Below are 25,395 nucleotides of genomic sequence, written 5' to 3'. Positions count from 1 at the left end.
AGATTTACCGACAAGGAATGGAAAGACATCCTACAACGTGCATGCAGCTCCGCTACCTGCACCTCAGGCAAGGAAACACTTTTAAAGTTAACCCATAACTGGTACTATAACACAGCTCTTCTGGCTCAATGGCAAATAGAAAGGGAGGATGCATGTTGGCGACACTGCACCCATTCAGATATGCTCACCCACTTGTTGTCCCAAGCTCCACAGATGTTGGAGGGCGGTCCTGGCGGACACCGATAAGATGTTTGACACTGAATTACCCCAGTTTCCTAGCTACGTCCGTTAGAGCTGCCCAGTACACAAACGTACCCATTATATTTCAATAAAGGGAAAACTATTACCTTGGCACTCTGCGTGGCAAAGCAGGTCCTGGTATCAAAATGGGGCATTGATACTATTTCAACGCACGCAGACTTGCTGCACACACTCTGGACCTTATTAGGAATGGAAAAATTGACAGCGGTTGTCAGTCACACATTACCAAAGTTTAAGAAAAGATGGGGAATATGTATAAAACACCTTTCAGGAGTATACCAAGAACTCACATGCCCAATATATTTGTGAAAATTTGAGAATATGACCACCACCTCTACGGAACAGTCAGATAAAAAAGAAGAGTGATGACCTATTTATGTTTCTGTTGTTATTGTTTATTGAAGATGTTTGATTCTGTTTGCTCCTCCATCCCCCTCTCCATTTGCCTTCCCCTTGCACCCTCCCCCCCCCCCCCCCCCCGAAACCTTCTTGCCACCTCGCCGGCCAATGGAAGTAGGCATAGGGAATTGTGAACAAACCTAATAAAATGTTACAATCCTAAAATGAACCTAGACACCACAACATAGTACAGTACACCGGGGTCCTTAAGCCTACATGCCCTACCATATGCTAAGGACTTCCAGGTAGGGTGTGCCCAGTTAGAATGAATCCACATACCTTTGGAGGTCACAGCAACGACCTGGGCCTGGTTAGTAGAGTGCAGGGCACTATCAGAGTCAGTAGCCACCAGAATCAGTCAAAAAATGGGGGTGATCAAGGCAAAAAGGATGACTTTCCTACACAAACACCCCCGGAACAAAGTTGTTGGGAAACTAACCTACAACCTGGTAGTTCTCATCATCTAAGAAGAAAAGCCTGGGAAATCCATCTGCATTGGTGCGGGCAGCTCCAGTTTTGTGTTCCACTGTGAAGTCCATCCCATTTAAGGAGTTGGACCCCCTCAACAATTTTGTGTTCTCCCCCCCATACTTGCATGAGCAATCCTAGAGGTATGTGGTCTGTTTGAACATGGAAGTGAGTACCAAACAGATATGGCCTGAACTTCTTCAGGGACTAGACCACAACAAAGGCTTCCCTCTCAATGGCACCCCATCTTTGCTCTCTGGGGAGTAGTAGTCTACTAATGAAAGCAATTGGTTGATCTTGGCCCTCTTCATTTACTTGTACCACTATTGCCTCAATCCCTTGCTCTGAAGCATCTGTCTGTACCACAAACTTCTTATAGCAGTCAGGGGCCAGTAGGACTGGTGCTGAACACATAGCCTCTTCAGAGTGTAAAAGGCCTTCCAACATTCTGGGGTCCAAATTTACTTTTAGGGTTGCTTCTCGGAGGTACACTCTGTCAGGGGAGCCGCCATGGCCTCCATAGTTCTTCACAAACCTCCTGTAGTATACCCAGTCAGGCTAATAAAGGCCCTGACTTGTGTCTGGGTCTTAGGAGGTTCCCAATCCAGGATGATCCGCATCTTGCACTGGAGAGGTTTTAATGGCCTCTACCTACAAGGTGGCCCTGGCACACCACTAAACCTTGCCCTATCTGCAATTTGCTTGGCTTGATAGTCAGGCCCGCCTGCTGCATGGCCTGAAGCACTTCCATCAGGTGAAACTGAATAACGGCTATATCATCCAGACAAGCTGTACTGAAAGTTCTTCAAACCAATATGAATCACCTTGATTTGAAAGTGGCCCTCGGGGGTGGAAAACGCTTACCTCTCTTGTGATCCTAGACTTAGGGCAATCTGCCAGTAACCCGAGGTCATATCAAATGTACTCAGGTACTTTGCAGCCCCTAGCCTGTCAATGAGCTCATCAGCTTTAGGTATGGGGTGAGCGCCAGTCATGGTGACTGCATTCAAACCGCTGTTCTCCAGACAAAACCTAAATTCTTTCTTTCCCCCTTGGGAATTGGGCTTGGGCTCCAGTACCAATGGATTGGCCCATGGGCTGTCAGAGGGATCAATAACCCCAAAACCCAAATCTTGGCTACTTTAGCCTTAATGCTGGCTTTGGCCTGGTCAGACAACCTAACCTGTTTGACTTGTTGACAGGTAGGCTGTCACCGGAGTCAACCTCGTGGATGTACCAAGTGGTGAGTCCAGGGGTCAGGGAGAAAAGTCCAGCAAACTGCTCCTATACTTGTCTGAAGTCTTTCTGGTGCTGGTCCGTCAATAGAGTAATCCACCCTCCACTGACCCATTGTGTGCATTAGTGGAGAGGACGTCTGACCGAGGCTCCCTCTCCTCCTGCCCTCCTTCTGTGACAATGGGCATGGTCATGTCTGCCCTGTCTAGGTGAAGTTTCAATCTGTTGAAATTGAGTATTCTGTGGGGCCTTCTAGGGGTGCCAGGGTCCACCAGGTAAGTGACCTCACCCTTTTTCAATCGGATGAGAGAGGGCCCAGTCCACTTGTCCTAGAGGGCCCTGGGAGTCACATGCTCCAGCAACCACATCAACTGCCCTTGATGGCACTGAGGCATAGAAGCCTTCTTGTCATACCAGAGCTTAATAATCTCTTGGCTGGCCTCCAGATTGTTGCTTGCTCTCTTCATGTACTCTGACATGCAAGATTGCAGGCCTAGCACATAATATAGCAGAACTTGTTTGCACTATTTGAGAGGCTTCCCCCGAGCTTTCTAACCAAACTCAAAGGTCCTCTTACAGGATGGCCAAACAGTAACTCAAACGGGCTAACACCAACCCCTTTCTGTGGTGCCTCCATGTAAGAAAATAGCAGGCATAGAAGGAGAACATACCATTTCCTCCTTAGCTTGTCAGAAAAGCCCATAATCATGCCCTTCAGGGTCTTATTGAATCTTTCCACCTGACCATTGGTCTGGGTATGATATGGGGTGGTGAATTTGTAAGTAACACCACATCACCTTCAGATTGATGGGAATAAAGTTAATCACCCAGTCTGAGACCACCTCCTTAGGAAAGCCCACTCTGGTGAAGATGGCAAGTAGGGCTCTGGCCATGTGGGAGCAGTGCCCATCTTGATGGGAATTGCTTCTGGGTATATGGTGGCACGGTCCACACGCACCTTCTGTAATACAGTCCATGGAGTCTTAGCTTTATCATCAAATGGGTGACTTAGTTAAACTAATGAGGCGTTCAGGGTGCTTCTTTCTCTGCCAGCAGCTACTTGTGCGACATAGTCAACAATGAATTTGGAGACCAATTTCAAAATTAAAATACCATAAGAGCCTTCAAGTGTGTGATAAATGATTTTAAGCTGGCAAATGGGGGTACTTACTCAGCTTATTCAAAACGTGCAGGTAAACAAAATAATTCTGTACATTGTTGAATCATTTTCATATAATGATAAGATGCTGCCAATAGAACACACAATCTCCAATGACCCCATGCAGGAATCAGGTTTAACCCATTATTTTTCATTAACAAGACTTTCTACAAAGAGGGTACCCTCTTCACATACTTCAAAAAAATCAAGCACGATTCCCCATAAATACAAAAACAAATACTCAACTTTACAACAATAAATAAAAAAACGTTTTGTAGGATATATAGACATGTTTCTAGTCACAAGAATCATCTTCAATTGTGAACTATTAGATTAGATTGCTGGGTTAGACATTTTATTAAAACTTAACTTTTCAACAGCATTCTATACTGAGTCTTATTTTCTGCGATTGACAGTGTTTGTTTTGTGGAATACAGCACCATGACCATCATGAATCGAAACAAAAATATTTAATCAACTCTACAATGTGCACTATAGACGGCTCAACCACTCAATCAATGACTCACTCACAGACCCACCTACTAATTCAGAAAAGGTCTGAATAGCCCTAGAGGAAAATGCTAAACTGAGCAGGAAAAGGCTTCACTGGATACACTAAAACATCTACAGATCGATGAAATTTGAAGTGATCGGTATACAACTAGACATACATTTTATGTCTTTCGAAGGGTGAGTTTATTACACTGGTCTATAAATGTATTTGCTCATTTTTTTTAAACGGAGAGCTTAATTCTGTGTCACAAAACGTGGCTTAAAATCTGCTAAAACCTCCACAATAGGTTGAAACAAATTCTGACAACCGTTAACCCAGACTCTCTTCGATGCACACTCATACACACATCATAGAAGATGTTTTATTAATTCACTTAATGTATTTTTAGAAATAGAATACTTGTACTTACGGATCATGATTCACTTGATACTGGTTGACAAAAACACATGTATCTTTGGGGATGAAGTAACCATTCAAATTAACGTCTGTAGTCGTACTGAAACATTAAAAATAGTACATCAATATGAGTAAGACCATTAACACTGTTTTCATTTCAAATTGTCTCGAGCTGAATATTGATCATCAGAAAAGAAGGAAACATTTTCCCATAAAATATTTTAGGTGCCACAAAAACTTAAATACATTTTTTTCAACTGCTATTCAGATTTAGCTTTGCAGAATACGTTATGAAAAAGCACATCATGCACAGAAAGATGACAAAACAATATTGTGGCTAATTGTTTTTTATCTATCTTTTGACCTTAATTCTCAATGAAAACTAAAATTTTCAAGATAATGTAATATGTTTCCAGTTTTACAAGAGACAGGTGCTATTTTGGTAGCAACTTATATATGTGTATATATCATTGGATCCACCAGTTACCTAAGTGACTTGTGGTGTATGCTATCAGCTTTAGCTGCTTGTGCAACACATCAGAATCCCCCATCCCCTTGCGCTCCTCCAATGCCTATTGATTAGCCTTTCCTTTTACACAGAGAGCAATCTGTTATGTTATGAGAATTTGTAGAGTACAGCTAATTACTCATGAGGGTGTCTTGGCACCCAGTAGGGCATGCCTGATGGGTTGGGGGGGGGGGGGGAGATCATGCCTATTTTGTCTGGAAGTGGAGACTGTGAGGTGTGGAGAGATGTGGTTATTTTGCGGGATGCTAAGGATGAGTCCGGTGGTGGCGTTCTGGGTGGTTTGGAGTTGGCGTAGGATATGGGGTAGAATTCCGATGTAGGGGAAGTTTCTGTAATCAAGTCTACTTGTGATAAGAGCCTAGGTGACTGTCTGGTGTTCAGTGGGATCCACTTAAAAATCTTGCATAGCATTTACAGGTTGTGGAAGCATAATGAAGAGACAGTGTTGATCTGTCTGCTCATGGAGAAGTTAGTGTCCAGGACGATCCTGAGGTTCTTGGCATGATCCGCAGGGGTGGGTGGGAAAATTCAGAGGCACCAGGAGATGTCTCAGAGGGAGTGGTTATTGCTGAAGATTAGGACTTTGGTTTTGTCTGTGTTGAGCTGAAGGAAGCAGTTTTTCATCCAAGCATGCAGTTGGTGAAGATTGATTTGGCAGTTCTGGTTGAGCCAGTAAGGGAAAGGATCTTATTCAGGCATATCTAGGCGTCCGTGCTGATATCATGAAATTGAGAAGAGGAGGGAAATGCACTTATACAACCCTCCCATAAACAAATCATATATCACATACAAGTAGGGTGATTGCAAAGACGATCACAGATACATGGAGACTACCACGTCCTAAATTACCAGAGGGGTTATCCATTATCACAAAATTCAGTGTTTATCACTAAATTCAGGGGGGGTCAAATTAAAAAGGGAAGGAAAAGAATTTCTCACACACATAATAGTGTCATGCTTCATCATGGGCAACCTCTCCCCACCCTGGTAAGATGGTACTACCAGGGTGGACTCGACCTCCACGAAGACTTGGCGGTAGGAGGGAGTTCTTGCAAAAATCCTACTGGACAGGACGGGATCCGGAAAATCTAAAAATCCCTCAAAGTTCCTAGGTTATCACCTTTATTCGTGAGGACTTTAGGTAGAACTAAAAACACTTAGCTCGGCGGGTAGGGAGAGTGCAATGGCTCAAACCAGTTTCTGCCCTCAATAATTAGCCAAACTGGTCTAGGGCATAAGTCAGGACTCTAGGATCCCTACAAAAATAGCCACTAGGCTCGGTTTATCTTTCTGGCAATGCAGATGCCTATAGCCTGGTCAGGAAGTGGGTGGTGTCCTTTGTAGTTACACTTGCATCAAAAGGTTCCCCACTCCAATAAACCTAATGGTTTCCGCTCCATGCCGCTGGTTTATTGAGCACTGGTTATGAGTTTGAGGGTCCGGTTTTTGCACAACGAGCACGGAGTGCATGTATTTATTGAGCACCAGTCATGCCCTTTGGTAAAACATTTTGGGAGAAAGTTTTGTTTGTACTATAGAGGTTGCACATGTTTGAACATTGCATATTGGACATGGGGGCACAATACTGAGACACATTTGTTGGTGTTTTTCAAAATGTTTTAGTAGTGTACATTTATAACACGTGGGTGTACTCTGCTTTTACATTCTAGTTACCCCTGAGGAAGGCCTTACTTGCACGAAAAGCATTGGGATTAAATTCTCCATGTTGGATTGTACAACATTTTGAACCTCTGTGTCTCACATGAGTAAAGTCTGGCAGGCACTCGAACTTTAGCGGATAATGGTAATTAAAACATTTTCAAATGCGCCGATCACTTTGTTACTGAGGAAACAAATGTGCTTAAAAATGGACAAAAATGTGTGAACTTCATTGGATGGTTTACAAATGCTTCAGCTGTGCATCCTAGTTTGGGGGTGCCTGACGATGCTCCAGCTTTTTGGGACCTAAATTAACGCACATGGACGGAGCGCGTTCCAGGATAGCATGCACCTATTACTGCCTTGGCAATTGAAACTATATTGAAGAATACCATATGATGGTGTGCATTCTACCATTTCAGATACTGACTTGCTCTTCACAATTCGGCAAATACAACTGTGAGCTCACATTAGTTATTCACTTTTTAGTTTTCAGAAAGCCTTACTTAAGAACGGTGTGATTACACATATGTTATTTGTTACTCAATCTATAGGGAACACTGGTTAAAATCCATTTACAGAATACTTACTTTTTGCGAGAGCCAATTAAAAAGCACACCGGCAGCTCCTTTAGGTCACAAGTAGTCCTTCCCTGTTATAAAACAACTATTTTATTTTTCTTTATCCTAAGCACGGGGCATTCTTTTTACTCTTTTTACCCTTCTTCAGGAGGTCTTTTTTCAACATCACTTTTTCATGGTGGAATAAAAAATTCCTTTGAATCACAAAGTCACGTGGTGATTCTTTCCTTGGCAACAACACCCTACTTTTGTAATAATATATGCAGTAATAATACCTTTATGAGAAAATGGTTTAAGGTTTTTTGTTTTATATATCCTTGATAAAGATATAGGCTTACATGCCTTTACAGGGTGAAACACCTGTTGGCTATAACGTACATAACCACGTAATTTTGGAACAATAACAAAAACACTGAAACAGGACCACACGTTTGCACGGACAGTATCCTTTCAAACAACAATAACATCTTTGGAGGACACACTCATTTTCTCTTTCCATTATCCAGTTTTAAAGCAGCTTCATCTCAACACAGTTTAAGAAAACTATTACCATAAAGCATTATGACATTACTAGGTCCTCATTTTTAATGTACTTCCAAGCCTTTACCGGTGTTTATGCTTGAGCTCTATGATCCATTTCTCCTATTTTTTTTTAAATTGCTTTTAATTTGGGTTCTGCTACCTTAAGACATCTATAAGATATGCTTTTGCAGACTTTCTTCAGTTGGTACTCACTAGTCAGGGCAACTGGTAATCGTCAGTAAAAAGACACAGAACAGTTGCATGTTTAGAATACCCATCTTACCTTGCACTCCACCCGCAGCTGTCCCGTGACCACCTACCCAGCCCTTTCTTGTTTAAGCTCCCTCACTGGTTAGAGCAACATTTAGCAATACAACATTGTGTGATATAGGACAATGTACTACACTGTGGATTCAATATTGCCTTACTAGGGTACACCCTTCAGACTAGGAATCCATTTATGGGCCTCTCTTTTTTCTAAACCGACAACTGGGATTTGTTCTGTCTGTTTGTACTACTCATTGTTATACTTTTTAAGATCTTGACTACTATTTTGTTTCCGTACGTCAGGGCATCAGTCTTCAGAAGCACACCACAAGGGGAAGTTATTTTAAATAAGAATGTCATAGGGCTGCTATGCATTTTTTTCATCTACACACTTTTTGTTTTGGACCCCGAAGGCCTATGAATTGGAAAGTAATTTAAAATATATGACACTGTATTCAAATGCAAGATATTAATTCCTGAAAAATATATTGGCTCTGCAAGCCAAATATTTGTGGCACACCTTTGTGGAACAACATCCTTTTTTATTCAACATGTTCAATACATTTTCAAAGAATATTAGCAAAAACATCACGTCCAATATATATTATTCCAAATATCCTTAGTTTCTCAAACAGCTGCGCACAGATTTTTAGGAAAGAGGTCCCTTCTTAAGGAGGTATGAATTGTATTTAATAACGAAATAAGGAGGAATCTTCAAAAATAATACCTTATGTTACCCAGTTCCAATGAAGTAAAAGTGAGGTGCTGTTTCACTTGACTTATGCCACTGCCTCAATTTTCTTTTTCAGGCTTGGACAACCTCATGACTGGAAAGAAAAAGGTTTTGATAGCAAAGGGCACAATATTTTAAATATGTTTATCATCATTTTTGTCTATCATTTAAAACCAATAGCCTTTGTACTTGAAGATTCTCTATCCACCAGCACTCTTTACAGCAGTTTGCAGGGTAGGCTTCCTTTTCATGGTATTGCTCGGGAGCTTGGTTTGGCGGTTCCCCAGTGGCCCGGGGGCTGTTTTCGGCACCCATAGGAAGCGGAAGGTGCAGGGCACCGGCGGGGCTGCTCCGATCGCCCCTGGTGCCGCTGTAGCGGCTGGATCTGTGAGGAGACGCGAGGAGAGAACGGCCGCGGGCAAAATGGCGGCCGGAGCCCTGATGAGAGCGCCGATGACCTCAACTCTCTGTGGGAGGTACGCTTGACGGGCGAAATCTGAGGGACGCAGGGGCTGCCTCTAGTTGAGGATAGTCTCCGGGGGCTTCTGTAGCGGCAAGACACCGGGGGCGGCCCCGGTTACAATCTGCCTTCCCACGCCTGCCTGACCTTAAAATGGCGGCCGGGTGTGACTTGCAACTATCGGTCGGTGCCTCAACTTGACCATCTGGCCCCAGCGCTTACTGCCTCTCCCATAGGCGACCCCACAAGCTCTCTCTGTGTCTCATACCTGCGGGGGTGAGCCCTCTTCAAGGATCCCTGGCAGTGACCCTCACCTGCATCTACCTCTACGATCTACCGGACATTTGCAGTGCCTTATTGTGAGGTGCCCACCCGACGACAACAACCCGGGAGGAGCCTCCCGCTAACATATCTGGGCAGGGGGTGCACAACTGGCCCCTAGTGCTGCGGCGGCTCCCCCTCGCACCACCCTCCTTGCAACTCGCCTGGACCTAAGATGGCGGCCGCCAGTGACCGCAGAGCGAAGATAGCCGCCACACGGGGCCTGCTCTTAACATGCCTGGGCAGCGCCCCATGGCCAACGCGGGACCGCACCAACACCTCCACCACCTTGCGCACTCTCACGCCCACCGAGCTGGATGACCGCAGGCTCTCCAAGATGGCGACGCACCTGCGGCTGGCCTCCAACTTCATCTCCCACCTGGGCTTCCACCTTCTCTCCTGGACTTCTTGTCTTCTGTTCTGTCCTGACCGACACCCTGCTGCTGTTGTCGGACAGTTTCTCTGGACTCTAGCCCTCCTCCCACTCCCTCATCCTTAACCCTTTTCCCCGTGGATGATCCTCAAATGTTTCTTCCCGTTGCTTCATCTCCCACCTGGGCTCCCACCTTCTCTCCTGGACTTCTGGACTTTTGTTCTGTCCTGACCGACACTCTGCTGCTGTTTTCGGACAGTTCCCACCCTCCCTTTGTGCTGTGACTGCATCCACACTTATGGAGCTCTGCTCTTTGACTTATTGTAATAACTCTAATTAATGGTATTTGCTTTAGACCTCGCACCATATACCATTCCTATGTGACTCTTAGAGCTTATCCAGTCATATCCCCTCCCTATGTATATAGAGATAACTCTAATCACTAGTGTATGCAGTAGACCTTTGACCGATTGCAATAATGCTAAGCTTTAGTATTCGCTGAAGTCCTTACACCATATACCACCCCTATGCGTCTCCTAGAGTTTAACCAGTCATATCCCTTCCTATGTGTATGTAGTTGACTCTTATCACTAGTGTTTGCAGTGGACCTTTGTACTCTCTACCACCCCTATGTGACCCTTAGAGTGTTTCCAGTCATATCCCTCCTGTGTAGATAGAAGATAACTCTAATGACTAGTATCCTATGTGATTCTTAGATTGTATCCATGTGTATCCCCTCCCTGTGTTTAGAGTTATAGCTGTAACGACTAGTCGCCTATGTGACTGTTGGAATATAGCCAGGTGTATCCCTTCCCCCGTGTGAAGAGATAACCCTACTCACTAGAACAAAAAGAAACGTGCTCCTGAAATGTGTAACGTAACTGATTCTATGTAAAGTGCTTTGATAACATGTAACGGAACTGGTGCTATGTAAAGCGCTTTGATAACCTAATCGGTTCAAGTTCGCGCTATAGAAAACTCTAAAAATAAAAATAAATAAATATTACATCACATACTTGCACGTGTAACTGTGCAACATGGTAGCCATCTATTAAGGAAAGTCTTGATAATGTAGACTTATGATCCTTTATCTGAATGTTATATTTATGTTCAAAGTTCTTCATTTTCAGGAGTCTTGATATCTGCCTGACAAAGACTGCAAGGGCATATTGAAAACATTAAATAAAAAGGATGGTATTCCACAAATGTGTGCCACAAATATTTCTCATATTAGAGGGAAGGATGCCCATATGATGGTGAAGTTGCTGCTATCAAGAAGGTTATTTGTATAGTTGGATTGCTGTGTGGAAGCTGGTGGTTATGTAACCAATTTTAGTTGTGCATTCTCCTAGAGACATTACCATATAATTAAGGACTCCGTTTCTGGCACTTGTGGCCGAATACCTCCAATCGAAGTCAGACTTTATTGCAACTGTCCGGCTGGTTTGCTCTGAAAGTAAATATCAGAACATGACTCCAGTCGAGTGAACTCCACTATTCACTTCAGAATTCAATTCAAAACTGGATGCCTCACCCATCCATCTCAAGCTCCCTCCCTATCTTACCTCACAGCTCTCCTTATTATTAGGGATGGATAATGCATTCCACTCCTCTGGCAGAGTTGATGGAGCTGTGGTAACGCCGACTTCAAGCCAAACTCCGCCAATGACTGCTGGGCAGAGAATAGAGATTTTTCTTCTGCATGGCTCGCCAACAGTAAGTTGATCAGCGAGAATTTCCCTCCCGTAGCACAATTTATGGGCTGTAGAATGGTACCAGGTGAGATTTTCCTACACGGGCTGTGGCGACAGCTTGTGGTGATAAAGTTGTAGCTCGAGTAGAAAATCTACTTGAACGGCAGCAAAATCAACTTGAGCAGCAGTGCCCTTTGGCATGCTGCTCGCACTGATATTTCAGTGCGGAACAAGCTCCTGGCATTAAAATCAGTGCAAGCAGCGCAATGTGCTGATTTCCGCCCTTTCGCAGAACTCTGTGGAATCTAGTGGTGTTTTCATGCAACTCAGCAGAATTCCACGGAGTAAAATTCAGTGAGTTCCCCCCAACTCGAATCATTATCGTTGGCGAAGAGAGAAGACTTTGGAGAAAAGACTGTATTCTTTTGGAAACTCCTGCCTTGAGCATATTACTAGAAATAAAATAATTGTATTCATGAGCTGCAACCAGCTTCTAGAACTCCTTTCTTACGTCCATCAGAAACCAGTTGAGCTTACCTTCAGACAATGTCTGCATTTCCACCTTTTCCAAATTCACCTCAACTGATTCCTACAATCACCATTGTCAGTCGCCTTCTCTACTCATGCCACATCAGATATGCTCTTATTGTGCTGTCCTCCTTGGCAGTACAACTACTGGTTATTCTGTATGGTTTGATATTTGTACTTTTGTAGTTACTCTCTAAAGTCCACTTGCACCTTCCTATTAAAACAGCACACCCCAGCATAAACCTGACTCATCTAATTAAGAGATAGGTATCAACCTTGCTACCATCTATGTGGGGCTGACACCTTGGAGTAGGTATACTTCAGGTAGCCACATTAACATTCTTCCATTTAGTTCTTATGAGTGTATTTAATGCCTGCCCTAAATTTGCATCTGCGTGGATATCTGAAATATAGTATTATAGTGTGTAGCTCCCATTCCTTAATTTCCTTAATTCCACATCTGATTAGGCCTCTCAGACCTACTTCTATAGTGTCAAGGTCACCTCCTGGTTTGCTCTAACTCCACTTCTTTTTTAAGTTTGATTTATTGAAGAAAAAATAGAGGAAGGGGAGGGGAGGGGGAGAGAGAAGGAAGAGTTACAATAAATAGATATACAAAATAAGCTACACATTAATGGTTTTCATGTACGGTATGCACAACAAGCATGAGGAATTATGAACAATAGTACTTAAGCTTGAATAAAAGGCAAAATTAATATGATGAAACTTAATAATTACAGCAGTCAAAGAATAAGAAAATCATTGGGGTTTACACACTTCAACTGTGTTAGGGTCAGGGGAGGGATGTGTAGGAGCAGAGGAAGAAAGGTATGTTACTAAAGGAAGCCAAATCAAGTCCCGTTTAATAGCTAGGGATATTCCAGGCAGATGGCATGACACCAGTAACCAGTGCAGTGAGGAGTTGATTACCTTATTGACTGGCATGTTTAAGGTGGCTGCTAGTGCTGGTAACATTTTAGCAGGACAGGAATCAGTAGGTGATCCTGACTTAAGCCTCGAGAGATAGGTGTGAAAGTCTTCCAGTTAGAGGGTGGGGAATTATGATAGTGACTGCCTTTGTAACAATACCTTTGAAGGGGAGAGCAAAAATACATCATCCCCGTGTGAGTAGTGGGAGGGTGTGGTTTCTTCCGTCTCTGAGGAGAATGACTGCTGGATCACCCTAATTTTATCATAAAGGGAGGAGTCCACCTGCCTTGCCCAATCGGCTGAAGGTGCTGCTACTTTGATATCTGCTTTAGGCTTGTGAACAATTTAACAATTTTAAAGATTTCCTTGCCACTGTTATTAGTATTAGTAATTCTATCTTCAAAATAACTCTTTTTGGTCCTCCATACTAGTTTGTAGTGTACTTTGATAACTCCCTTGTAGGTATTTCTGTCCTCTACAAGATATTGTCTGCACCATTTCCTCTCGAATCTTTTACAGTTACTTTTGCTAGTTCTCAGCACTTTGTTGAACCACTGTGCCGAACAGAAGTTAGTTTTGAGGTGTATTTGGTCCAAAGGGCAGCTGACTCAATATTGGTCCTCAGCCACTCTTCTAACATGTAGGCGTCAGATTCGGGTGTGCCCGTCAGAGAAGGGGAGGAGGAGTTGAGCGTTCACTTAAGGGACGGGATATCTATTTTATGGAAAGCTCTATAAGCGAGCTTGACCTTAGATTCCCCTGCAGGATTTGGCTTCCCTGAGACTGGAATCAAAAAGTTAATTAGGAAGAGGCCTGACCAAATTTACATTGTTGAAGGATCTACCACCACCTGTAAGTCACAGAAAATTGTGTCCAAATTTGTCGGTGGGATCAGACACATAAGGTGTGAGATTATAGGCTGCTGTTAATTCTTATAAGGCCCTCACCTGGGGGTCAGTAGGCTTATCAAAATGCAAGTTCAGGTCTCCTAGAATGAGTAGGTGCTTATACCTCAGGGCAAGTAATGTGATGCATTCATGCAGTGAATTGATAAAATTCACAACTTCCCTCGGAGGTCTGTAGATAAGCATTCCTGTGATGCATTTGTGTGGTGAGGCCATGCAACGAAACCCAAACACTCAGCGCCTTCTACCGGGTGAAGTAGAATATGGGAGCATGCTAGTTCCTGTTTGTAAACCATGGCGACCCCCCTTCCCGTCCCCACCTGCCTATCCATTCTCAGGATTTTAAAACCCTCTGGAATTGCCAACGCCATGTTTCGGAGAGAAACATGAGGTCAGGAAGCTCATTCGATAAAACGTCATGGACTTAAGCTTTATGTTTTTGGAGGGAGGGAGTATTGAGGAGTGCCGCTGATGGCGCGAGATTACCAGTTTAAGATATTTCTATAACATACTCCCCTGTGCCCATAAACATACACACTTTAAACCGGTAACCTACTTTCCTGCCTATCAGTTGTTTTATATTTTAAACCTGAACACCATAACCTCCCAATTCCCTGTCACTTTTATTTATTCTAATCACTGAGGAACCTGGATCTGGTAGTTAGAATAATAGGTAGTATAACAATTTACCTTATCATAAAATAACCACAGACTTGGGAACATTTTAAACACTATATCTATGCAATATTTTGTGAGTCAAATACCAATACAGAGCAGTTAAAGACTTTTCAATTAGAAAAATAATAATCAATGAGAAAATAATTAGAAACCCTTCAGAATTATTCTTAGACATTGGTACCTGAAAAGGGTGAGAAAAGGAAACGGTACAAAGACATACCACACAGATGTATATTTACATAGAATGGTGCAAGGACCAACCGCTGGTCAAGGGCTTTTTAAAAAAATGGGCTCCCCGACTATTCAGGAGCCAACAGGCCAGGACAGGTACAGGACAGGACAGGTAACCTCCGCTAAGTGCAACACCATTGTCGCACCCCTCTCTGCAGCTACTCTCGTTCCCTTCTAGATGACAGTCTTCTCCTTCAGAAAACTTCCGATTCTTCTTCAGCATACGTTGGTCAGTGACAGTTCTGTGAAAAGTCGGACAATCTAACTGACTAAGCCTACCTTAGTTATACCAATTTCAGGGTATGTACCACCCCCCAATGTTGCAAATTTGTGTATTCCCTTTATTTGATTGGTCAGAAAGAGGGGGAGAGGTCATCACACCATACCAGTATGAAGACGTTTTCCTTTATTTTAATTAAGCTAGATTCCTGCCCATAATTTCACTTCCCAATGCTTTTATTTCACCCAGCATTATTTCATTTAGTTTCATATACAATGTATAACATTTCAGTCTCTTTTCTTCCTTTCTCCGGGTCAGGAGGTGAGGTTCCCAGACGCATCGCTGGTAAGATGGGACTTGGCAGGTTTTCAATGACAATGAATTCAAGGCTTTCAAAGTTCGAGTGCACATGCACCACACATCCAAGATGGAGAATACAGACACCCTTCGGCCCCAAATACGAGCTATCGATAAACTCAAAGAGAGAGTCATTAGAATACAAAAATACATGATGCACTGTATACCACTTATTTCTACTCTAACCCCATTACTTAATTGTTAACTATTGCATTAATTAGCAAGACACATGAGGTTTAGTTTAAGCAAAAGTATATGCGCTAGCATGTGAGATTCGAAGCTGCCATTTTGGGCACCACTGTGCAGCTGCAAAGAATTCCCACCAAAAGCAAGGAACGTCATACTATGTAGATGCAGTAGACGCATGCGCAGAAGAGTTCCCGCATTTCGGCAGCCATATTGAGACACTCGGGTTACTTGTTAGTAAAGCACATAGAAAAGCTTCCCCTGGATACTGAAATGTTGTGTGGTGCAATTATTAGTACTTACAAAACATGTCGGTTACTAAGTTACATGTTATTTCGAGAGGGCGGAATCCAAGCAAGTTTCTTTTACGTATGAAACCTTGCTCCATCAATCCATTCTTTGATGGCATTCTATGCCATAACTAATTACTAGAACCAGATGCCACTTTAGCAGGTTCCCAATTCAATTTCTTCTATTACTTTAGAGTTTCCTCTGTCTCTTTTCTTTTAGAAACCTTTCATTCTTCTGTGAATATCCCCTTTCAGTTCTTCAAGTTGAATCTCATCATATTTTCTCTTATTTCCCTTTTCATTCACTGCATACCGCTTTCTGTTTCTGCAGCATTTGCACCAAATCATTAGCATTAATACTAATAGGGCTATTCCCATTGTTGGCATCAGTATTCGATCCTACAATGGTTTTCCCAACATTAGAAAACCAACAACCTACAGAGGAGAGACCATCAGTTAGTCTCTTTCATGCACTATCAACCTCCAGTGGTTTCAACTATTCTTCCATATTTGTGATATTTCTGACATATCTCCCAATTTCAATACTTTTGTCAGGTATGTAGGTGCAGCAATGTTGCGCCTTGAACATTCTACAGACTCAGCCCTCCTTTGCCAATAATATATCAAGGGCAAGTCGATTTTGCAAAACCATAGATCTTATCGCAACTAATTCTGTATTGCTCAATAAAAATCCTCCAGCAGTATCAGTCAATAAGCGATCAACACTGTAGATACTTTACAAATTCTCTGTGTATTCAGAACTACTCCCACTGAAGGTATCAAGGCACTAAATATATCTCCTAAAATGTCTGAAAAACGAGCTCTTTTCTGACGTGTACGTCCATTATTTTCTTCATTGCTTCCAGTGATTCTTTTCACTTGATATACCTTTGGGAATATGATTCTAAAATAGCAACTCCCATTCCAATGATCAGGCAGCCTAAAATAAGCTTAGTTCCCACAAATATAATAGACTCCAGGAAATACTGGATCAGTTCCCCCTTTTAGTCCCCATCCCCCAATTATCAGGAAATTGTGTTCACATTCACTAGAACCAATGAATACATTGTTATACTCTGTTTTTAACCCTAGGAGACAGTTCCCCTTCTTTTCAAGATACAGGGATATAGCAGCATGAGTCTTGCCAGTTGCAAATAAATCTTCCCTTTCAGGCCACTTTGGTATCTGAGGTTTCAGTTCAGTAGCCTTTCTATTGAAATCCTGTCTCATTTTTTCTACTAAATTCCAAAATATATTTTCTTCTTCATGTAACCTACATGTTAGATTGTCTGTATATGCTTCATTGTTAGAAAATATTCACCCATAAACTGGGAATCTCTACTGCTAAGGGCAGGATTCATGTTTCTGCGTAAAGGATTTCAGGAAAGATCACATCTATGTTAGAATAATAATATTGAAACTTCCCAGTTCTATAAAGTAAACTAGCTAAAATACAACATGAAATACCATATGTCAGTGGTAAATGATGATATGTCACTCCTTCTGCTACTGATGTTGGTAATTCCATACATACATAGCAATCACTAACTTCCATTGTTTCTACATAGTGCACTAACAGGTTAGCGAAAACTTTCAAATCTGTCCCATTTCTATTCATATTGTGGTGTAAATCTGTCTCAATTGGTGCTTCTATTTCTACTCTGCTTTGCTCAAGGTTAGTTATCTTTCCATGTGTACTAGTGTCATTCTGTTTATTTGCATCCCTTAAATAATGTATCGCTATTATCAATCCTAACCATGCTATGAGTACTATCAATATACTACATATGCATTTTAGACAACATGTCTTTATACAATTTCTCTTCAGGTTTCCAGCAGCTCTATTATCAGCCATTTCTGACTAAGGAGAATTAATCCCCTCTATGAAAATTTTTCACAAAATTTAGACTGTGAACTTAAGATTTCAAGTTGGTCTCAAATGTGATTCTCGAAATCTTCAAGAATAACATAGGTCCATTCGGGACCTTTGAATTTATTATTCAGTCTTTTCAAACGTGGACGTCTCCTTTTGGACGGTCAACACTGACTTGTTATTTCATCTACTTGGTGTGGTTCTTAATTTATTGTCTTAAGGTGATATTTCAGTCTCTTGATAATACTAGGCCAAGCATCAGTCTTTTAGCTGGCACTGTGCTTTTATTTCCTACAATGCTCTTTTGTTTTCATTGTTCTGTGGCACACTTTGTTTACTTTCGTCTTCAGAATTCCTCTCTATCTGTCCTTGTCCGGGGCTTATTACCTTTGCCGTTTCTGCCTGGATGGTTTCTTCTACACTAGTCTGGCCCTGTTCAGGAGTTTGCATGATTTTATTTTGTTTTCCGTCTTCTTCCTGAACTTGTTTTTCTTTACCCAACTGGTCCTGCTCAGGTCTTGTAATTTCTTGATTGTCTTCTGCCTGAGCATTTTCTTTAGTGCCTACCTGTCCCTCCTGAGACTCCGGAGTGCTGTTTCTATTTTCTCTTGTCTGAGTGCAATGCTCTATCCCTATGTGGTCCTCCTCAGATTTGATATTTGCTTTGGTTTCTGTAATCTGAGTGTGTTCTTTTATTCCTGTCTCATTCTCACTATCATTCTGTCTAAATAGGTTTGGCTTCCTGTTCTCACGGTTACTTCAGGTATGTCTACTATTGGGATCCAATCGTACTGACTTGTGCTCGGTCGTTCATCATCAGCTACTTCAGGATCCAATTCTTGCGATCCTTCAGCTGTACAACCTTCAGCCTCTGCTCCATCAGGTTCTGTTACTATTTTGGTAGGCTGGCATGAATCCAATTAGGTATTCCGGCACACTTTACAGCTGTGGTGGTAACCAATATGACTTGATGTGGTTTTCCCCACCATGGTGCTAGGCACGAATCTCGGGTATGATCTTTTATCACTACCCAATCACCTGGATTCAGATCATGTGCTTGAGTTGACTGCCTGGCCACAGCATCTTTCCCAACCTGGTGAGAGATATAACGCACTTGCTCAGCCAACTCTTTGCAATACTCCAATACCAAATCATCAGATATATTTACCAGCATGTGTCCTGGTACACATGCTTGCCTCATTGCCCTTTCCATGAGTATCTCATGGGGACTCAAGCCTGTATTTTTGTCTGGTATGCTTATCAGGACAAGAGGTAAAGCATCAGGCCACTCCAGAGGGCTGGATGCACATACCTTTCCCAGTCTTGATTTAATTGTGCCATTCAATTGTTTTACCACTTCAGAAGCCTCCGATCGTATTGCACAGTGCAGCTGTGGCTCAATTGTGAATGCTTCACAAATTATTCTAAGTATTTCATTATTAAAATGAGGCCCTCAGTCTGACTCAATAGTTTCTGGAAATCAGAATCTTAGAGTGACTTCTCTTAAAAGGAGTTTGGCCACAGTTAAACTGTCAATTCTGCGGGTCGGGTACGCTTCCACTCACTTGGAAAATAAGCAAACAATGACAAGGATATATTTTGATCCTCGAAAAGCAGGTAACTGAATGAAATCAATTTAGAGTCTTATGAATGGACCCTCAGCTGTCCCAATCTTTCCAGTACAAACTATAGTTTTCCTACCTGGGTTCATTTGTTGACAAATTAAGCATCTTTGGCAAAGACTCTCTGCTACGTTCCTGAACCTGGGGTTAAACCAATCCTGTCTAAAAAGCCTTATCATTGCATCTCCGCCTATGTGTGTGTCTCCATGGTACATTCTAGCAATGGGTGCAAGCATACAATCAGGTAAAACTGGACTTCCATCTAGGTAAATCATTACACCATCATCAGTCCTTCTCTGACACCCTAATTTCTCCCATTCTTCCTTGTCTTTTGGTTCTGCTTCATTTTGTAAATCTCTCACTTCCTCCCATGGTCCTATGCCCCCTAAAAGCATAGGTGGGCAGCTGATTCCACATGCATCAATTTTCTTGTTTACTGTTATTTTGTATTTAGCACACTGTTGGGCAACTTGGTCAGCATAATGATTACCAGCTGTCACTTTGTCGTTTCCAGATTGGTGAGCAGCACACTTGACCATGGCCCTTTCTTTTGGTAATTGAATTGCTTCAATTAATTCTTTTACAAAATGTCCATTTTTAATAGGGGTTCCTGAAGAAGTCATGACATCCCTCTGCATCCAGAGTTGGCCAAAGTCATGCACAACCCTGTAACCATTCTGACTGTCAGTGTAAATGGTTACTCTCCAATTTTTCCCAATTTTGCAGGCTTTGATTAAAGCTACCAATTTGGCTATTTGTGCAGACTTGACTCCTGGTAAATACTTCAACCATTCCAGCCAATGTACACACAGCGTATGCAGCACTTAAACTTCCTTCCTCATGACGCATGCACGAGCCATCTACAAACAGCTCATGTTCTGGATTCTTTAAAGGTTCCTCCTGTATATCTGGACGCGGTTTAGTAATGTACTCAGTGAGGTCGAGACAATCATGTTCGACTTCATCTTTTACTTTTTCAAAATGGGAATCGGGCAACAAAGTTGCAGGATTTAAAACAGTACATATAACTATTGTCACATTTTTTGCACATAGTATAACTCTTTCATACTTAGTCAGCCGACTAGGGGTAAGGTAGTGTGCGTGAGTTTGTGTCAGCAAAATTACTACTGTATGTGGGACATACAATGTTACAGGGTGTACTTTCATATTTCTGAATATTTTTATTCTTTCTGAAGTCACTCTTCTGACCCCTCTTTCTCTTTGGTGTCCCAAATATTTCACCAAAGTAGTACAAAATTGTAGTTTCTCAGGTGACACTCTATGTCCACCTTCAGCCAAGTCATTTAATAATGCAATGGAATCAATGATATTGTCATCTTGAGTTTTAGACGCAACTAATAAGTTGTCAATGTACTACACCAAGACAGTCTGTCTGGGCAGCACCAGAGATTCAAGAAATGTTTTCAAAATTTGATAAAAAAATCGATGGACTTTCTGTGTACCCTTGAGGAACACGATTCCAAACGTAAATATGTTCGTCAAATTTATATGAAAATAAAAACTGACTGTCTGGATGCAATGGAATGGAGGAAAAGGCATGGCACAAATCAATTGCAGTAAACCATCCTTCACTCCATGGTATCTGATATAAGATCACTGCTGGATTCGGTACTATTGGACAGCATGGTACACCAATTTTATTTATTTTGCGTAAGTCTTGGACCACCCTATATCTTCCGTTTGGTTTCTTTATGCCAATTATAAGTGAATTACAAGGACTGCTCATTATTTCTTTTAATCTGCCCTGTTCAACTAAACGTTCAATTTCTGCTGCTGAAAACTTCTGCTTTTATTTCAGGGCTCATTTTGTATTGTCAGGTATTTGGGAAAACTGCACCTCCCTTTACACTCACCTTTACTGGGTCTACATTTGCCATTACTTACTTCTTTTCTGGTAAAATCCCACACATTTGGATTTACTATATTTTGGATTTCTTTTGGTAACTCATCTAAGGTGATCCTCTTAGTTGTGTCATTTACTGCAGTTCCCTGTCTAGCTAACATGATTTTGCACACTCCATCTTTGTCAAGAGTCTGAATTGCACAACATCCGGTGTGCAAAAAATTGTGCAATACATTTTGCACAATAAATCTCTTCCTAGCAGGTTTACAGGACTCGAGTCGCAAACGACAAACTTATGCATTTCTTTAAAGTTGCCAATACATACCTCCATTGGTTCAGTAATAGGGGTCCTAATCTGTTTAGTAGAAACGCCCACTACTTGGATCGCTTCTCCTGATAGGGGTAGGTTTGTGATGTCTGCAGTTAGAACAGGTAGCACAAGTGTCTAGCAAGAATGTGATGTTGTTTCCTTCAATCTTACCTTCAGTGTTAGGACCTGACTGATCTACCGGTAAGGATGCGCCAAGTATGCATCCTCTTCCCCCCTCTCAGACACCGTCATAAATTGTCCTCATCAAAAAATGTATCCTTTAAAAGAAACTGTGGAGTTACCGAGTTTTTCTTACCACTTACCTCCCGGAATCCGGTGTCCACACTGTACTTGGCTTGACTCACAAAATCTGGCATAGGGGCAGGTGACAATTAATTCTGTATTACCTGTTGCAGCTGTCTCTTTGACACCTCATTCTGCGTCTGCGGATTTACATTTTGAGTTTCGACATTATTATTCTATATAAGTTTACACTCGTTTTTCCAATGCCCCAATTTTCCGCATTCGTGACATGGAAACTTTTTCTAAGCCTCTTCTTTGCTCATTCTCCCTCTGGGTTTGCCCCTACTGCTCTCACCTTGACCTTCCCCTCTTCCTTGATTATTGACCGGTTGACTTACCTGTAGTTCCTGTTGTTCTGCTAATTTAACTTGAGCCCACATTAACTTTACTTCTAATTTCTTACGCCTGTTATCAATTTCATCCCCAGAGTATTTTGCACACTTGAGGATTTCATCTATAGGCTTTGCCTGCCAACATACCTTATGCTCTTTAATCATTTGGGATATATCTGACCTCAACCCTGACACAACCCGATATACAAAATGTGTCATGTCTTTATTATCAATATTTTCCAACCCACTGTATTGTTTGAATACCTACAAAAGGCGTTTATTATATGCATGTACAAATTCATCTTTTTCTTGGGTTTCTTCTGTCTATTTTTATCCAATCGGTTTCTTTTGGGTGAACCTTTCCCTTCAAATAAGTTATTACCTGATGGCATTTTTTCATCACTTCGTCTGATGGGGCTCCTGTCTTTGCATCTCTTGGGTACTCATCATTAGGAAAATCTACTGAAATTTTACATTCTGTCCGTAAGTCAGCAGGAACAACTATGTCAAATAAACCATCTAAATCTTTTAGCAGTACTTTCGAAACGTTCACAAACCTTTCAACTTGCTTGTACCATTCTACTAGTTTTTCTCTAAGCTTTGGGAAGTCATTTGTGAATGATAAAATGTCATGCTGGGACCATGGGACATGTACATAACCTCCTCCTGGCATTTTTCTCATTGGACACAACCTTTCAACCTTTTCTGCTTCTTTCATTACATGCTCAGATGTCTTTCGATTAGCCTCTGCTTCTTCCTTTATCTTTGTCCACCTGGCTTTCCATCTGTCCAAATCTCCCCATTTTTGTAACAACGACAATAATTCTTTTATCTGTAATTTTCATCCTCAGACATTCATATTCTCTAAATCTTTGTCTGAAAATTCTGCCCTATATGGTTTTTGCAATACTTTTGATTTGCCTATGTCAATTCGCCTTTCTGAGGCCAAATTCATTCATTTCTCATGAAATATTTTTGCATTTCGGGTGATGCTTCTTCATATGAATAACAACTCTTCTTCGCTGTAAGAATTCAATCCCCCTAGCCCTACATATCCAGCTACCATTTCTTCCAACTCTTCCCTTAATTCAAAAATGTATAATACTTTTGGCTATGATTTTGGCTTTTCTATATCTCGTGTCTATCTTTCTATTTCTTCTGGGGTTACTACAGTGGCATTCTTCATTCCTGTGGAGGTTTCAATCTGTACCTCTCTTGAGCCTCCAGGGGTAACTTTTCTTAACAAGTCATTTATTGGCTCTCTTATGGCAAGATCCATCAGGGAAATTACTGAATCACACTCACTTGCCTAGACATCAATTATTATGTTTTCTTTTCTGGGTTGCGTAATTGGAGTACTCAGAACGGGAGTTTTAGGACTGGTTTGTTTATCTCCATATAAAGGAACAACTGGACCTATAGTCACAGGGATTGCTAGGGCTTCAGGACTTGTATTCAATTGAGTTATTTTCTGAATTAGTTCACTTCTATGTTTATTTATTGCTTTTCTTTCGTTGTCTTGCAACACTTTTTCTATAGCAGTCTCATGTACAATCTGTGGAACCAATGCTGTTTTTAAGACTGGGGCACTATGGTTAATTCTATTTGTTTCTTCCTGATAAGGTTTAGGATTTTTCAGTAGTAGGTCTTCAAGATAATCATCTTCTAAACCCCATTACCAGTCATTAAATGCTTTGTTTTCTCTGTACATTTACTTCCTTTTGGTTCTTCTGTAGTAAATACAGGATATAATCCTTCCACTAGCATAGATTTTCTCCATTGTTTCATCTGTTCATCTCGAGTCTCTCTAGGAAATCTAGGGTATAATTTACCTAAATTCCTGTCACATCGAGATCTGTCTCGCTCAAAAGCCTCAGTTTCCCACTCCTATAAAGCTTCATTCTGCGTTCATCTAGGTCTGAGTTCTAATTTGTTCGTACGAGTTCGTAAACTTCTTCCATTAAATGTCCGTACTCTGGAAATGCCAATATTCCATCATCTTTTGTGTACTCTATCCAATTTTCTAACCATACACAAGTGTGGTAGCCTCATTCTATCATCATGTATGATGCAGGAGTTTTCGGAGGTGGAATAATAATACCGTCTCTTGTTTTAATAGGCTTATCCCTTTTTAAAATAATTCTTAATTTTCTGCATAAATGAAATTTTTCGCTTTTCTCCGTACATGATGTTTGGTCTTCCTCTAATATACTGTTCGAGAGCAAAACCTATATATCTCCTATCTGGACGAGTCCCTATTATAGTTGGATTGAGGCTCCACATACAATCGCCACTATCTATTAACACAGTAAATTCTATTTTTGCAATTTAATCAATTGTTTACTTCTCTAAAATGTTTCTCCAATACTAGCGCGTCTCTTATTCTAGTGACCAATAATTTTTTACTTTACAGAAACACTTTAACCAATATTTGCGCAGCTTTTCTGTGATGTGAGTTTTAGCTCTCTGCACTCACCCCTCCTTTACAAAATTACCTCAGCCACACACCCGCTGTCTCAACCAATCCCAGCGCGCCTCTCAGTGACATCAGTGCAGCACCCTCGACTGATCCCTCCTTTGCAAGGTAATACGACAATTCTATTTCTTTCAATTTTAATTACACATTTCATTAATTAACAACATAAAAACATTCACTACTGTGCCTGATTGACTAAATTCAAAGGAAAGTCAATTTCTTTCATGGTGAGTAAAACTTTTCCGTTTACCCTAAACACACTACGAGTAAAACCTCTTCTGCTTACTCTTCACTCACTGTTTTTTCGAACAACCGAGCGAGAAACGAACTCCATTGAATGCCATGCGCTTTATGCCGAATTCTCTTTCCATCACGACCGTCTTGGAAACAATACAGACCGGTTTCAGTTTGTAAGCAGACACTGATTACTGAAAACTAAGGATTGAGAGAACCAACACCTATTTGCATTCGGAGTAACCCGAACGCCGTTTACGTAAGACTGTTAACCACTGCTTAGAAGAATAATCAAAAGTCAGAACTTCACTCTGGCAACACACAGTTGTCAAAGACAAGACTAAACCTGCCCTGATGAGAGTTTGGTAATTTGTAAAGCCAGAACTCGAAATGCGTCGGCTATGTGAGATTCAGGTCTTTACTAGACGTTGGACACCTAAAGTATCAGGATTAGTTGCTCTTTGGGTGTTAGGAATTTTTCGGG

The 25,395-nt window shown here is 41.5% G+C and overlaps 1 protein-coding gene across 1 annotated transcript in view; it reads right to left on the bottom strand.

Moving 5' to 3' along the window:
• The window catches only part of LOC147668898 (cytochrome P450 1A4-like), a 233,194-nt gene that overhangs the window by 10,246 nt on the left and 197,553 nt on the right, over nt 1-25,395 (bottom strand). The window contains exon 6 of the mRNA XM_086948370.1: nt 4,447-4,533. Coding sequence (XP_086804496.1) covers nt 4,447-4,533 — 87 coding nt within the window. The remainder of the gene's footprint in view (nt 1-4,446; nt 4,534-25,395) is intronic.

Source organism: Lissotriton vulgaris, unplaced genomic scaffold, assembly GCF_964263255.1.
Source record: "Lissotriton vulgaris unplaced genomic scaffold, aLisVul1.2 SCAFFOLD_1118, whole genome shotgun sequence".
Classification (NCBI taxonomy): Eukaryota; Metazoa; Chordata; class Amphibia; order Caudata; family Salamandridae; genus Lissotriton; species Lissotriton vulgaris.
Note: the sequence above shows the minus strand (reverse complement) of the source record. Positions and strands in the feature narration are given on the sequence as shown.